This window comes from Balaenoptera borealis, assembly GCF_965194805.1.
Source record: "Balaenoptera borealis genome assembly, chromosome: 15".
Taxonomy (NCBI): domain Eukaryota; kingdom Metazoa; phylum Chordata; class Mammalia; order Artiodactyla; family Balaenopteridae; genus Balaenoptera; species Balaenoptera borealis.
Genome location: NC_138871.1, coordinates 11691516 through 11706038, shown reverse-complemented (window position 1 = coordinate 11706038; position 14523 = coordinate 11691516). Strand labels below are relative to the sequence as shown.

General features: G+C 34.6%; 1 protein-coding gene across 8 annotated transcripts in view; it reads right to left on the bottom strand.

Annotated features, from left to right (window-relative positions):
* The window catches only part of ZC3H6 (zinc finger CCCH-type containing 6), a 72552-nt gene that overhangs the window by 22607 nt on the left and 35422 nt on the right, over positions 1 to 14523 (bottom strand). For 3 of the 8 annotated variants that reach the window (XR_014235083.1, XR_014235084.1, XM_082357809.1), the window contains exons 6-11: positions 9569 to 9685; positions 8840 to 8951; positions 6505 to 6614; positions 5241 to 5494; positions 3065 to 3576; positions 2510 to 2743 (exon numbers count right to left, since the gene is read on the bottom strand). Coding sequence is in view for 6 of the 8 variants with exons in the window: in XM_082357809.1 (XP_082213935.1) it covers positions 2510 to 2743; positions 3065 to 3576; positions 5241 to 5494; positions 6505 to 6614; positions 8840 to 8951; positions 9569 to 9685 (1339 nt within the window). In the remaining 2 variants the exon portion in view is untranslated. Of the gene's footprint in view, positions 1 to 2509; positions 2744 to 3064; positions 3577 to 5240; positions 5495 to 6504; positions 6615 to 8839; positions 8952 to 9567; positions 9686 to 14523 lie in introns of those variants that run through there. The other 5 variants (XM_082357811.1, XM_082357812.1, XM_082357810.1 and 2 more) reach the window with 5 other exon arrangements.

The following is a 14523-nucleotide window of genomic DNA, read 5'->3' as shown; positions in this document are numbered from 1 at the left end:
AGCAATCCCTTAAACTTCATAGCTCTGGATTTATCAGGATAACAAGGGAGAGCGATAAGAAAAAATATCTGGAAAGAAAACAAAACACTAACAATGATGGTTAAGGAAGCAAAGGGAACTGAGCAAGTGTGGGCTCAGGTGGGGACTTTTCACTCATACTATATTTTTAGATGTTTGACCTGTGTGAATATATTAATTATTCAAACATTAAGTTAAAAACAACAAAGAAAACTAACAGCCTAAAATTTATATACTTTAACTTTACGAGAACACTTTGGGCCTTACTCTTAAAGCCTATGTAACCCTAGTGTATTAGGCACAATGTTAAGACACTTAACCATCAGAGGTCTTCTCTCTCGTAGAGAAGGGAATAAAAACTGATGCTTCAGGAGGGCGAGTCTCCTTCCTCTCCATTAAAACACACATAGGTTATCTCTGAATTGGCCATATATATATATGTGTGTGTATATATATATATATGTATATATACATATATACATATATATATACACATACAGGAACATATGTACACACACATATTCATACATATCCTAGAATATCTTGGATCAATAGAATAGCATATATATTCTCACTTTTACCTCATCTCACTGCTCACTAATGTGTTTCCACAGCATCGAACTTTAGTGTTACACACTTAGTTTGAACAGAACAGTGCTGACAAAACAAGCACTCGGTAAAGCAATTATACTCCAATAAAGATGTTAAAAAAAACAACAACATAGAACAGATCCTTCCCTCACAGCCCTCAGAAGGAATCCACCCTGCCAACACCTAGATCTCAGACTTCTGGCCCCCAGAACTGTGAGACAATAAATATCTGTTGTTTAAGCCAAAACAAAAACAAAAACAACAACAAAAAACACAAGCACTCGTATTTAGGGTGGGGATGTGGCTTAAAAGAGTATATATCAATATTATATCACAATGGCAAAAAGTTTTACTCATATCTCAGTGTCTGAAAAAACTACTTCTAGACACTGGATCTCTTTTTTTTTTTTCTTTGACTTCCAGGAAGTCTAGAGCTAGACTTGTGATTCACTTTCAGCTGTTGTAGTTATTTTAAATATTTCTATATAGGAGTTTCACTCCTCATAGAATTTGGTACTTGATCCAGATAGGTAAGACAATCCAAATCTGATCCAAATAGGTAAGATGCTATTTTATTTTCCCTTTCATATCAATATATTTTATAAGCAGTCTTAAATTCTTTCTGGAATAAGAATGAATATAGAGCAGAAAGAAAGTAGAACAGTAGAGAAAGGTCAGTGGAAAGCAGATATTAGATAGAAAATGATAGTTAAGAGATTTGTATCAGCATTTTATCAAAGGACAAATAAAATTTATAAAGGCAATAAAATTTCTAACAATGAACAAAAACACAAAAAACCTAGCTGTTTAAGAAGTTTTCTGTATTCCGAGAAAACAAGCCTCATAAAACATTACCAATTTTATAGTATTATAGTATAAAAATTTATATCATGTAGAAAAGTTTTAATTTTCTTATTTATGAAAACATAAAGCTTTGTTACACTTTAAAGAAAGATTACCATTAAAATGGTTGTGTATTAAAATTAGTACCTAAAAGAGTACACATAAATTTTACAGGAAATTAACTTATTAGAAATTCCTCATTTCCCTGTCATGCTAAATAAATGGAGTTAATAACACCTTTTTTGAAAACATAACAAACAATGTTTATATAATAGCTTGTAGCTACCTAGTGTTATCTAGTTTTACATAGTTATTCATAAATTTCATGGGGTTTTTTTTGGGTTTTTTTTGGCTGCACCTCGAGGTATGCGAAACTCCCCAGACCAGGGATCAAACCCGTCTCCCCTGCAGTGGAAGTGCGGAGTCTTAACCACTGGACTGCCAGGGAAGCCCTAAATTTCATGTTTAAGAGTGGCCAAACACATCAGTTTTGTAATTCATAAGAAGAACTGGGTGACTTAAAGTTCTCTGCCCTTAACTGAGTTAACTAATTGCTGTACACTTATCAATATCAAAAATACTAAGGGAAACTTAATGTCCCCAAGTAGTCTTTTACATTAAAAATAATATTCCTTAATAACATAGCAGAACCTGAAGTATACAGCCTCTGCCCATGAATATCTAATAATCAAATAACTTTGAGCTTGAGTTACAAGTTAAAATTCCTGAACTGGAAGGTATCTTGTTCCTGTTCTATTTCTTTTCTTTAAAAAAAAAGAAAAGAAAAAAGGCTTCATAGCAAGTCTGCTTGCCCAGGCCTCACACTCCAGCTTCAGATCTCTTTATTGCTTCAAATCAAACCCTTTGCAATTAACTACTAATTCATCAATGGCACTTGAAACTACAATCAATCCCAAGAAGATAGGAGCTATGAGATAAATTGGAAATAGAATAGATAGTTCCCAGGAACTCATTTTTCAAATTTTAACTTATTCAAGACCATTTCAGGAACTGAGTGATCCAAATAGGTAAGATGCTCTCATACCACCTGACACACCTTCTTCCTTGCTTGGTGCCCTCTGAGGTTGGGTGCTGCCTGGCTCTTCATCTTCTTGGTATTTCTGAGTAAGTCTAACAAAAAGAGCTCTCTGCACTGCAGGGAGGAGACCTGGTGCAGGCAGGGGGCCATGGCCTGTCACATTACTGCTGCTGTCCGACCCACTCCCACGGGTAGGTGAGTCTTGAACGATAGGAGGCTGATGCTGGGCAAATTCACCATGCCACGTCCCATCTACATACATAACACGGAAAGAGACACTGATTTAGCATAAAACTCCACTAGACAAGTACCACTGTGAGTTGTAAGAAATTGAGTTACAATAATATCACATTTGATTATCAGATTATTATGTGATTGTAAGCACTTTTTAAGGTTATCTAAAGGTCTATTGTTACAAATATTTGGTTAAATTTAAATCATATTTTAATGTTTCAATTTCATCACATTTTACGTTGCTTTATTTAAAACATGCATTCTTTTCATGCTTTTAAAGAAAAATAGGACTCCAGATATTTTAAATTAGAAATGAGTTATTTCAAAAGGTAAGCTTACCACCAGAGTTATTGGGAGGCTGAAAATTATGTACAGCATGCTGTGAATAGTAATTATCATAAAACTCAGCTGGGTTTTGTAAGGACTCATAATTAGTACTGAGCTGCATTTCACCAGGACTTTGCAGGTGTGATGAACCTGGAGAACAGTGATTCTCTCTAGGTACTTTCATCATGTGTTCTGGAAAGCCAGGGCAATGGTAAGCGCCACTCATATTTGGTGGTGTCAAAGGTGTATCCGGTTGAACAAGTACTCCCGCTTGACTGTGAGGGCCTACAATTCCAGGTGGACCAGGCGGCAAAGGTGGGCTCTGCGGCATTGGTAGACCAGGAGGTCCTGCGCATGGATGATGTCCAGGGGAGCCTGGGTGCATCACAGGACTATTGTGTCCCTGAGACATATTAAGTCCGGGACCTGGACTTGACCCCGAACTATACATATGTTGAGTATGTGGGCTGCTTTCCTGAAATTGTGGTCCTGGTGGTGAGGCACTGTTATAAAATGCTGGTGGCCTGTAGACAAAAGAATAATATTTCTTAGTTCAAAGAAAAGAGGCAAACAAGAATGTTACATTTCTAAATAGATATTGGTTAAATGTTTTACGGTACCAGAAGAGAAAACTATATTTTTAAGAAGCAATTCATTCCATATTATCTATAAGCAGAAATACCAACATATGTATCTTGCCTTCATTTTAGCCCACAGTTTTCTTAATTGCTGCTTACTATTATCCGTTCTAAAACTTAATATTGATGTTTTGAAAAATATAGAAAAATACAAAGATAAATAAGATTCATCTCTAATCCTATCACCCAGAGATAAAATTTTTGATTGGTTCTCTTCTAATCCTTTTTCTAGGCGCACACAGACCTTTTTATAACAAAATTAGAATTATACTTTATAAACGTACCGCTTGTATTACAATTTCTAATTGGTTATTGCTTGCATATAAAAAGATTTTAGTTTTTGAATGTTGCTCTTCTTTCTGGGCATCTTACTAATTTAATTACAGTTGGCCCTCCATATCAGCAGGTTCTGCATCCACAGATTCAACCAACTGCAGACCGAAAATATTCAGAAGAAAAAAATTGCAAAAAGTTCCGAAAGCAAAACTTGATTTGCTGTACTCCAGCAACTATTTACATAGTATCTACAGTGTATTTACAACTATTTACATAACATTTGCATTGTATTAGGTATTATAGATAATCCAGAGATTATTTAAAGTATACGGGAGTATGTATGAAGGTTATATGCAAATACTTCACCATTTTAATATAAAGGACTTGAGCATCTGTGGATTTTGGTATCCATGGAGTTCCTGGAACCAATCCTCCTCAGACACCCAGGAACAACTGTACAACTTCTAATAGTTTTGTCAGTGATTCCTTTGGGTTCACTAAGGGAAAATGCCCAAATAATGAGTCTGCCCCACCATTTCTAATCATATCTATTAACATATCTATTATATCTTTCTTTTTTTGCATTGACTAGGATCTAATCTATAATATTTAGCCAAGCAGTGGACAGACTTGTCTTCTTCTTGACTTTCATAGAAATACTTTTAATGGCTCACATTAACTGTGATATTTGCTACAGATTTCTTATTCCTCAATTGCTGAGATCTCATTGCTTCCCTGAGTCTTCAGGATTAAAAGAATAATCAACAATGGGACTTAGAGCCCAGGTGCACAGACCCTGGAGGATGTGAAGCAAGACTGGAAAATGCAAACCTGGACGCAGCCTTATCCAGAGGTTTTCCTCTAATAGCCCAAGGAACGACTTCTCTAAAAGAATGAATACGCTGGAGACATATTACCCACTATTTGAAGATGTTATCAATGACAGTGCTGCCTCGTAACAAGGTGGTAGGAACGCCAGTTCCATCCACTGCAGGTGGTAGGAATGCCAGTTCCATCCACCTGGCAGTGCCCTTCAGGACTAGTGTGTGGAGAGGTTTCTGAAGCTGTGTTAAGGATTCTGTACAGAAAAGCACTGATGGCAGGCAGCAGAGGGTGGGGCAAAAAGGAAGCGGGAAGAAGCAGTTGGGGTGCATGCCAGATATCTGCTACCTCTACCTAAGTTTAATTATATGATTGAGATGGAATACAAGTTAGTTTCTTAATAAGAATTTTTAGGGGGAAAATGCAGACATTTTTTGAAAAATTTAACTTACTTCTTCCCAATTTTATGTGCTAAATCCACAGTAGGTTTTACAACTATTTCAAAGAGAGATGGAATTTTCTTGAAATCATCAGAGAGATCTGTCTGAAAATCATCTTCGGGATCAGAAAAGGGAAAATGCTCTGGTGGGGTTGGCAGAAGCCCAACTCCTGGAGGCGGTTTGGGAAGAGGAGTTATGCCACGCTTTCTAAGTTCTTCTAACTCTCTTTCGTCTTCATTTGTAGCTTCTTCTTCAGTATTCAACACCTAAAAATAATTGGCAAGGATTACTATTTCAAAACAAGCTTTCTTCCTCACATTTAAAACTGTGAAGACTTGAGTAAACTAAACTAGTTTTGTTAATAGAAAAATACAATATTAAAGTTGAAATAGATCAGAGATAGCTAACTAATTTTTTATAAAGAATATGAGGTTTAAAGAGGTAAGGGATATTTCTTAAAGTAAATTAGCTTTTGTAGAAATCAAATTTTGTGGTTACCAAGGTAGTGGGAGGAAGAACTGGATGAAGGTACTAAAAAGGTACAAACTTCAAGCTATAAGATAAATAAGTACTAGGGATGTAAAGTACAACATGGTAAATGTAATTAACAGTGCTGTATATTATATATAAAAGCCGTTAAGAGAGTAAATCCCAAGAGTTTTCATCACAAGGAAAAAAATCTTTTCTACTTCTTTAATTTTGTATCTATAGGAGATGATGGATGTTCACTAAACTCCCTGTGATCATCATTTCAAGATGTATGTAAGTCAGATCATTATGTTGTACACCTTGAATTTATACAGTGCTGCATGCCAATTATATCTCAATAAAACTGGAAAATAAATAAACTGCATTTGAACAGAAGTTCAACTGAGAGAAATAAAATTTATGAGGGACTGGTTGAAAAAATTAGGTTTTTTAATGGCAGAACAATGATAAGAACAAAAGATTCTGGTTTTTTTTAAGGTTAAGGCAATTATATTACTTACTATCATTAATAAGTAAAGGATACTATAATAGGTGCCACTATTGAGCATTTACTATTTACTAGGAGTGGTATGAAGTGTTTCATATACATCACATAATTTAATCTTTTAAGAACAAAAGATTCTTAATTCTTAGTCCAATATTCCTGCTTTTCTAGCACATTACATTAATAGAATAAAACATAAACTAACAAGTCCTTGATCTCTCAGCAGAGTTTTATAAACTATGACTTATAAAACATGATTCAAGTCAAATGAATCTGTAATCAAGGTGCAAAAATATTACTCACTTTGTCCAAAAGTTTCTTTGTTTCTTTAGTCAGATCATCATGTGAAAATTTACAGTTGTCTCCTTGGTAACATTTTGCTCCACTATGATAGAACTTGCATGGAAATTCATGTAAATAAAAATATTAAGGAATAGACCACGTAAAATCAAACTCTCATATTTTTAAACCAAAAAACATAACTGCTGAATCAATAAGACTTTATTACTATATATTGTACTAAATTTTCTATAATCACACAATTTATTTAATTTTTAATTTTAAGATTAAATATTTTAAATACATGGCAAAACAGTCAAAAAATTTTAAGTCTCCTCTACTCTATTAAAACTAGAAAACATTTTTTTAAGAGCTTAACTTTTTATTTTAAAAAAACTTGACTGTACAAACTATATTACCTGTTATTTTTTTCTGTCAGTGATAGATGTTTATATCTTCTATCATAGCAGAGTTAGTAATGTAGGTAATTAACACAGACTTCCTTAGAAAGAGCTTTGGGTCAAGATTTCACAAATCATCCCCCAAATTACCATAATATAAATTATGCCAAAAATTCTGTGCAAAATCTAGATGCTTTCATCACTGATCAAAAGAGTCATGTTAAAGTTTCAATAGTTTGTTGAGAGTACCATGATACTGAAATGTTAAGTATAAATGTTAAGCTTGGATAATTAGCTAATTCCATTAATATTCTTTTTTCTCAATAACCATTTTTTTAATTGAAGTATAGTTAATTTACAATGTTGTGTAAGCTTCGGGTATACAGCAAAGTGATTCAGTTATACATATATATATATCTATTCTTTTTCAAGAAAACAATTTTTTAAAGTAAAAATATTTATAATGGCTATAGCAAATATTATAGTGTAATTTAATTATGTAAACTCTGTTGCTTTACTCAATAAAATAAAATATAGAACAAATAAATTTTGTAGCAAGAGCTCATATCTATGAAGAAAATAAAGGGGTCTGATATGTCAAATATCCCAAAAATGAAAACTACAGGCTAATCTTACTTAAAATTTTGGAGACAAACTTCTAAAGAAAATATTAAATCTAGAAGTATAGTGAAAAATATACCATTTTCAGGTAGTGTATGTTCTGGAAATTTCTGGGTAGTCTTAGGAAATTTATTACTGTAATCATCACATAGATAAGGTCAAGAGAGAAAAATCATGTGATCACCTTAGCAGATACAAAAGGCAACTGATAAAATTCAAGATCTTTTTTTGATATTAAAAACTCTTAGTAAAATAAGGATATACATACTTAACTTGATTTTTTTAAAAAATCAATCTTAAAACTATAGCCATAAGCCAAAGCAAAAGGGCATTATCTTTGAAACATATATTATGCTGCCACAATCACTATTATTTAACATTTTTCTGGAAGTATAGACAATACAGTTGAAACTGTCATGCCACAGATAGCATGACTATGGAGAAAAACATAAGAATAGATGGAAAGCTTTAAGAAACAGTTCAGTAAGGTATCTGGTTTCTAAAGAAGTACGTCAAATCTGAAAAAAAATTTTCTTTGCTTGAATAAGACGAATTTATCATAACATTTTGGTAAAGAAAAAAGGAGTATGTGCCCTAGTAAATATCAAATGTAATATTACAGAGGGGAATGGTCAAAGAGCACAATGTGTAATAGTAGTATAGAAGCAGAATTATGCACAGAGGAAAATTTAGAATATGGTTAAGGTGACCTTTTAAATCTGTGAAGAGGGGACAATGAGCTAACCATTTGGAAAAAAATAAGGTCCTTACTGAAGGACAGTATATATATATATATATATATATATATATTTATTTTTTATTTTTTTAAAGGACCATATATAGTGAAATGCCATAGGGGTAGAGGTAGGAATACAACTGGAATGTATAGATTTCCAAAGGGAGAAGTAGGGAAGAATATATAGTGCTTATCATTAGGTGGTAAGATTTGAGAAGACTTTGATTTTATAATTTCCAACAATGACAATTTATTACTTATGAACCTAAGTAAATAATCATTTAGTCACAGAATAAATATGTTGCAAACTACTCCTTCAGGAAGCACGGTCTCTTGAAATACTTATAAGCTGAGTATATTAAATATAAAGTACATTTATTTCATAGATTTTTTTCCAAAGGGAAGTTATTTCATTTCCCTAAAGAAAACAACTCAGTTTGCCCTTTTGAAGTGCAAGGGCTGATTAGACCTGGTTTATATAACGTGCTATCTTAAATTCAAAACCAAACTAGGCTTTCCGGGTTGTACTTATGATTTTTAAAGCCTCAATGATGCTTGAAAACTGCAATATTTTGGTTAACATGTTTTTAATAAAGGATATTATGCATATAAATGCAGTTCTCGCCTTTGGTACAATATCCTTGTAAATAAAATTTGCAGATCTCTTTTCTCTTCTCCAACTCTGCATCATGATCAAATTTACATTGATCTCCCTGTTCACAAAAAAAGAAAAGAAGAAAGAGGAAAAAAAAAGAAACCACTGAATTGAATTTTCTCCGTGGGGTTTCATGGTAGAACTATGGTCATATCTCCAGTCTTTAAATAATGAGCTAATGATAATTCAAGCAGTCCTTAGAATTCTTGCCCAAGACAGTGGATGTGGCTGTGTGCAGAGAGCCAGCACAGGCAGCATGACCTCAGAGGATACTGCCTGGCCCCACCAGCACTCACCATTTCTAGCTGAGCTACTCTGGGGACTTATTTAACCTCCTCGTTTGGCCATGTTAAAAACAAGCATAATAACAGTAACTACAGTTCACTGTGTCACTGTAAAGATTAAAACATTTAATGTTAGTAATCTACTTCGAACAGTACTTGCCATACAGTCAGCATCATGTGTTTGTTAAATAAGATCTCAAGTTATATTACTGCCCCAGAATATAATTAAATGAGTTCTGATATACAGTATTCAACGCAAGATACATTTTGAAGAACCAGTTTTATTACAACTATATGAGAAATGAAAAAACTAACCACCCCCTAAAATGACTTTAAATTTTAAAGATGATTTCAGAAGTTAAAATGATTTATGATACCCCTATAAATTTACCTTAATACATCTCCCTTCCAGAAAGTATTTACAGATTTGTTTTCCTTTATGTTCCACTGTGTGCTGATTAATAAATTCCTGAGTCATAACCTTCCATTTTTTCCCTGGTTTACTATACTGCAAGAAAAAAAATTATTTAAATAAAATGTATGAAGTAGTAAAAAGGTATTAAAATTTATAGTCAAATGAATCTAGAAAGCAGTATACGTTGATTATTAAAAGTAGTGAAGACTGGACATTCTGATGCTATTCATTTACTTGGAGAGAGATATGCTTCTAGAAAAGTGCTTATTGCTATACTAGTAGTTGCAAAGAACCCTATTTCTAATTCAATGAGGACACACAACTACGTTTTTCAAAATAAAATTATGAAAATCTTGAAAATTAGCAATAATACTTTGGCAAAGGTACAATAAAATATTTACTCTCATGTACTGTTGTTGATAGAAGACGTAAAATATTCATATTGTTTGACACAAAATTTGTACTTTTCAGGATTATTCTGAAGGAATTATCAGGAAGGCACACAAAGATTTATTCACAAAAATAACTACTGCAGAATTATTTACAAGTAAAACAAACAAACAAAACAAAATTTAGAAATACTGTACCCATCCAAAACTAGGAGACAAGTCAAACACATTATGATACATTTAGGTGGTAGAATATTATGCTGTCGTTAAAAAATCATGGGATGGACAGACAATTTGGGGACATAAGAAAATGTTCACAATACCTTACCAAGTGAAAATGTGACCCCAGTTTATAATAATAAAGACAAAGAAAAAGACTAAAAGAATACACCCCTACCTTTAACAGTGTATGTCTCTAGATGTACCTCTAAAAAATTATAGATTGCTTGCGTGTGTGGTTATTTTGTACTTTCTATAGGAAAAAAATGGAGGATGTATTATCTTTAACTTTAAATTTAAAAAATTAAGAAAAACTAGTATGTGGTAGAAAATCTCACAGCCCTACTTATTTTTCTTAGTTCTTCTCCTCAGTCCCCTATTCAACTTTTGCTACAAGTATAAGAGGGTTGAGTAGCAAGAGAGTATGATGCTTAGCCAAGCTAAGGACTTCCACTCATGAGCGCTATAAAACACCACTGTTTTTCAGGCTCTTAGCATGCATAGTGCCTTGAACATCAAGGAGCTTAATAACTATTGACATTTGCTCTTCTGATTTGTTATCAGTTTTCCCTTTTCCCTCAATTTGTTAGAAGATGGAGAACAAAGCACAATCTACTGAAAACAGGAAACTGCCTCACAGCAAACACTTAAGGAAATAGATGGCTAAACTTAAATCTGATCCTCAGCACTCCCAACTGATGAAATATATATTTTACTAGAAGAATTCTGAAAAAAAGTATAAGAATACCAGGAAAATAGATAATCTTTGCGGTTCTTTTAAAAATATATATATATACCCAAATGCCCAAGGAAAACGCAAAGAAACTGCTTATACTCTACTCTGATAGGATCATTTAAAATGTCTTAAATCTATGCAAATTTTACTTACAAACATTTTCTATTTCTAGGCTCACTTAGAACAAGTAGATATAAATGACCAGTTCACATATGCCTTCTGTACAAGGAATTGTGGCTGTAATAAAATAGGCAGCCAAAGAGAGTGCACTGTGCAAAGTCAATGAGCCAACTTGAGGAATATAACTCTGAAATTAAAAAGTAAAAATATTAGGTAATCACCCTCCCCCCCCAAAAAAACGCTGAAAAATGTACCAAGTTGTACCTATGTTTCATTAATAACTCACTCTTTCTGTCTATGTTACTTTCTAATGATACCCCTCGTTGTCTTAACGGAGGATCGTGGGGGGCTGTTTTTTTTCCAGTTTAGCTCTGTTTAAACGAGTAGTAAGTATTGCAGTACCCATAACTATGGGAAAACTGACTATAATCAAGGTATTCTAGAAAATCTAAAGCAACTTAAACAAAATTTCAGGATAAAATAAAGTGCCTAGAAGATCTGATCTTTTAAGCTTGAGCCTACAGAAGAACCACAAATGTCCTCTATCCTTTTTTTAAATTTTTAATTTAATTTTTATTTTATATAGGAGTATAGTTGATCCACAATGTTGTGTTGTCCTCTATCCTTAAGATCTTTTATGAACTATAAGAGCTGGAAGAACGACAGAAGTAATCTAGTTCATCACCCTCATTGGACAAATATGAAAACTGAAGATTAGTGAAGTTAGTGACTTGCCAAAGGTTACGTTTCATGTTAGTAGAATCAGATAGAACTCTTTGCACTATATCACACTGTTTCAAAGAAAACACAATTTAAGAAAGAGGGAGAAGGAACTCCCTGGTGGTCCAGGGTTAGGACTCTGCACTTCTACTGCAGGGGGCATGGGTTTGATCCCTGGTCAGGGAACTAGGATCCCGCAAGCTGTGCGGTGTGGCCAGAAAAAAAAGAAAAAGAAAGAAAGAAAGAGGGAGAGAAGGAAAAGACAGAGAAAGGGAGGGAAAAACCAAACTATCCACTTGGTGATTTTAAAATTTACTTACTCTAGAGGATGTATTATATTGGTATAGGGAACAAGAGCATAAAAGATTTTTTAAATATACTAAAAGGAGGAGGAAATTAAGGATCTACTGGGAAAAGAATATGTATTTATAAAAAAATTTAATAGTTACTATAAAGACTAAAAAATTTTAGGAGTTATATGGCCAAAAGAATGAATAAGGCTTTAAAATCCATCAAAAGTTTGCATGTTCTGTGACTATACTTGAGTTTTCAAGAAAATTAGTGTGGACATGCAGGTATTCCTAAATTTATCTGGCCTTTGGAGGATCTTAATACTCCTTGAAAAGGCAAAGGTAAAAATGGATCTACGTTGGCCACTCCAAGTATGTTCACTCTACCCTGGATGGGCCTCCGCCAAAGCACTCCTGAACATGAGCTGCTTCCTTGGACTCTGACACGCTCCTGCTTGTTTCTGGAACCGTAAGAAGAAATCTCTCGTGAGAGCCAATAAACTGACATAGTGTTGATAACATATTTTAATCTTGATAAAGAAAGGAAAAATATTCTAAATCTGATAAATGCAAAAGAAAGAATTTATTCTGATTTTCTACTACATGATAAAGAAATCTTTTAGTTGCAGCCCAGATCTGCAAACATCTAAAATGTTAGTGCTTGAAGAGGCCATTAGAGTTAATACTGTACTCTAATTTTACAGATTGAGCAAACTGAAGCTCAGAGATAGGCAGTAACATGATCAACACCATACTTTCTTGGAAGCTAATTTTTTTTCACATACAGGGTGTGAGTACTGAACATAGGAGAAGGCTTACTTAGAAAACACTCATATTAATTTGGTCTAGTGAAAGCAGCACATCCTAGACATCTACGCGTGTCTAGAAAGATGGACAGGCAGGTTACAGTCACCCAGAAATTCTAAGCTTGTTTCCATGGAACGGTGAGTTAAGAGTAAATGTTAGTAGGTGTGTAGGAAAAAAAGAGTTCATGGTCAAGTAAATTTTGAAAATGATGGGTTGAACAAAGTAAAACAGACTTCTTTATGCCTAACCTGCTCAGAGTGTTTAATACATTAATGTTGACTGAGAATCCCCAAGAGTAGCATAGCATGTGCTGGGTTTCACAAATTCATTTGGGCCCAAACTTCTTTTTTCTGTTAACAACTCCCTAAGTAGTACATTAATGAGTACATATTAAGAAATCTTTGCCCATTATCTTTAAACCCAGAAATGAGAAAACTGAGAATTTTCCAATTACAATATGTTACTATCCCTCTTCTTTTTTTTTTAATTTTAAAAAAAATTTTGGCTGCATTGGGTCTTCGTTGCTGCGCACAGGCTTTCTCTAGCTGTGGTAAGCAGGGGCTACTCTTCGTTGCAGTGCGCGGGCTTCTCATCGCGGTGGCTTCTCTTGTTGCAGAGCACGGGTTCTAGGTGCGTGGGCTTCAGTAGTTGTGGCACGTGGGCTCAGTAGTTGTGGCGCACAGGCTTAGTTGCTCCGCGACATGTGGGATCTTCCCGGACCAGGGCTCGAACCCATGTCCCCTGCATTGGCAGGCGGATTCTTAGCCACTGCACCACCAGGGAAGCCCCTACTATCCCTTTTCTATCAATCAAGGTTGCAGCTACTGATAACCCACCCTTGCTCTGTACAATTCAATCAAATCTTACTGGAACAGTGGCAGAATACAGGAATTGGACCACTCTAATCCAGAAAGTCGCTACAAGGTTGAAATGTACTGTTCAGAGTTCAGTTCAATTCAACATATATTTATTCAATATCTACTATACACATAGTTCATAAATTCATCTTTCCAACCATTTATACCTCCTTTCTTCTCTTTTAATGATTTCAACTGTAATAAGTAAGTGAATTTACCGCTATCTCCCTTCTTGTTCCTGCTACGTATTGAGCTATTAGAATTTTATTGCCATTTGCATCTAGGGACCATGACTCCTAGGAAAGGAAAGTACAACAGAGAACTAATAGAACAAACATGTTTGCTTTCAGACGTATCAATTTTATTTTGAGGTGCTTTCCAACTTACCGATTTTATTTCGAGGGCACCAAAACGTGCATCTGTGTACTACTATCAAAACTAATTAAAACAATACTTCTTTTCTGGAATTCATCTATACTCATTTGATCTGAACTGGAAAATTTTCATTACTAGGAAAGTAGCATTAAAATCACAATGCTGGGCTTCCCTGGTGGCACAGTGGTTAAGAATCCGCCTGCCAATGCAGGGAACATGGGTTTGAGCCCTGGTCCGGGAAGATCCCACATGCCGCAGAGCAACTAAGCCCGTGCACCACAACTACTGAGCCCATGTGCCACAACTACTGAGCCCGCGCACCTAGAGCCCGTGCTCCACAACGAGAAGCCACCACAGTGAGAAGCCCGCACACCGCAACGAAGAGTAGCCCCCGCTCACTGCAACTAGAGAAAGCCCG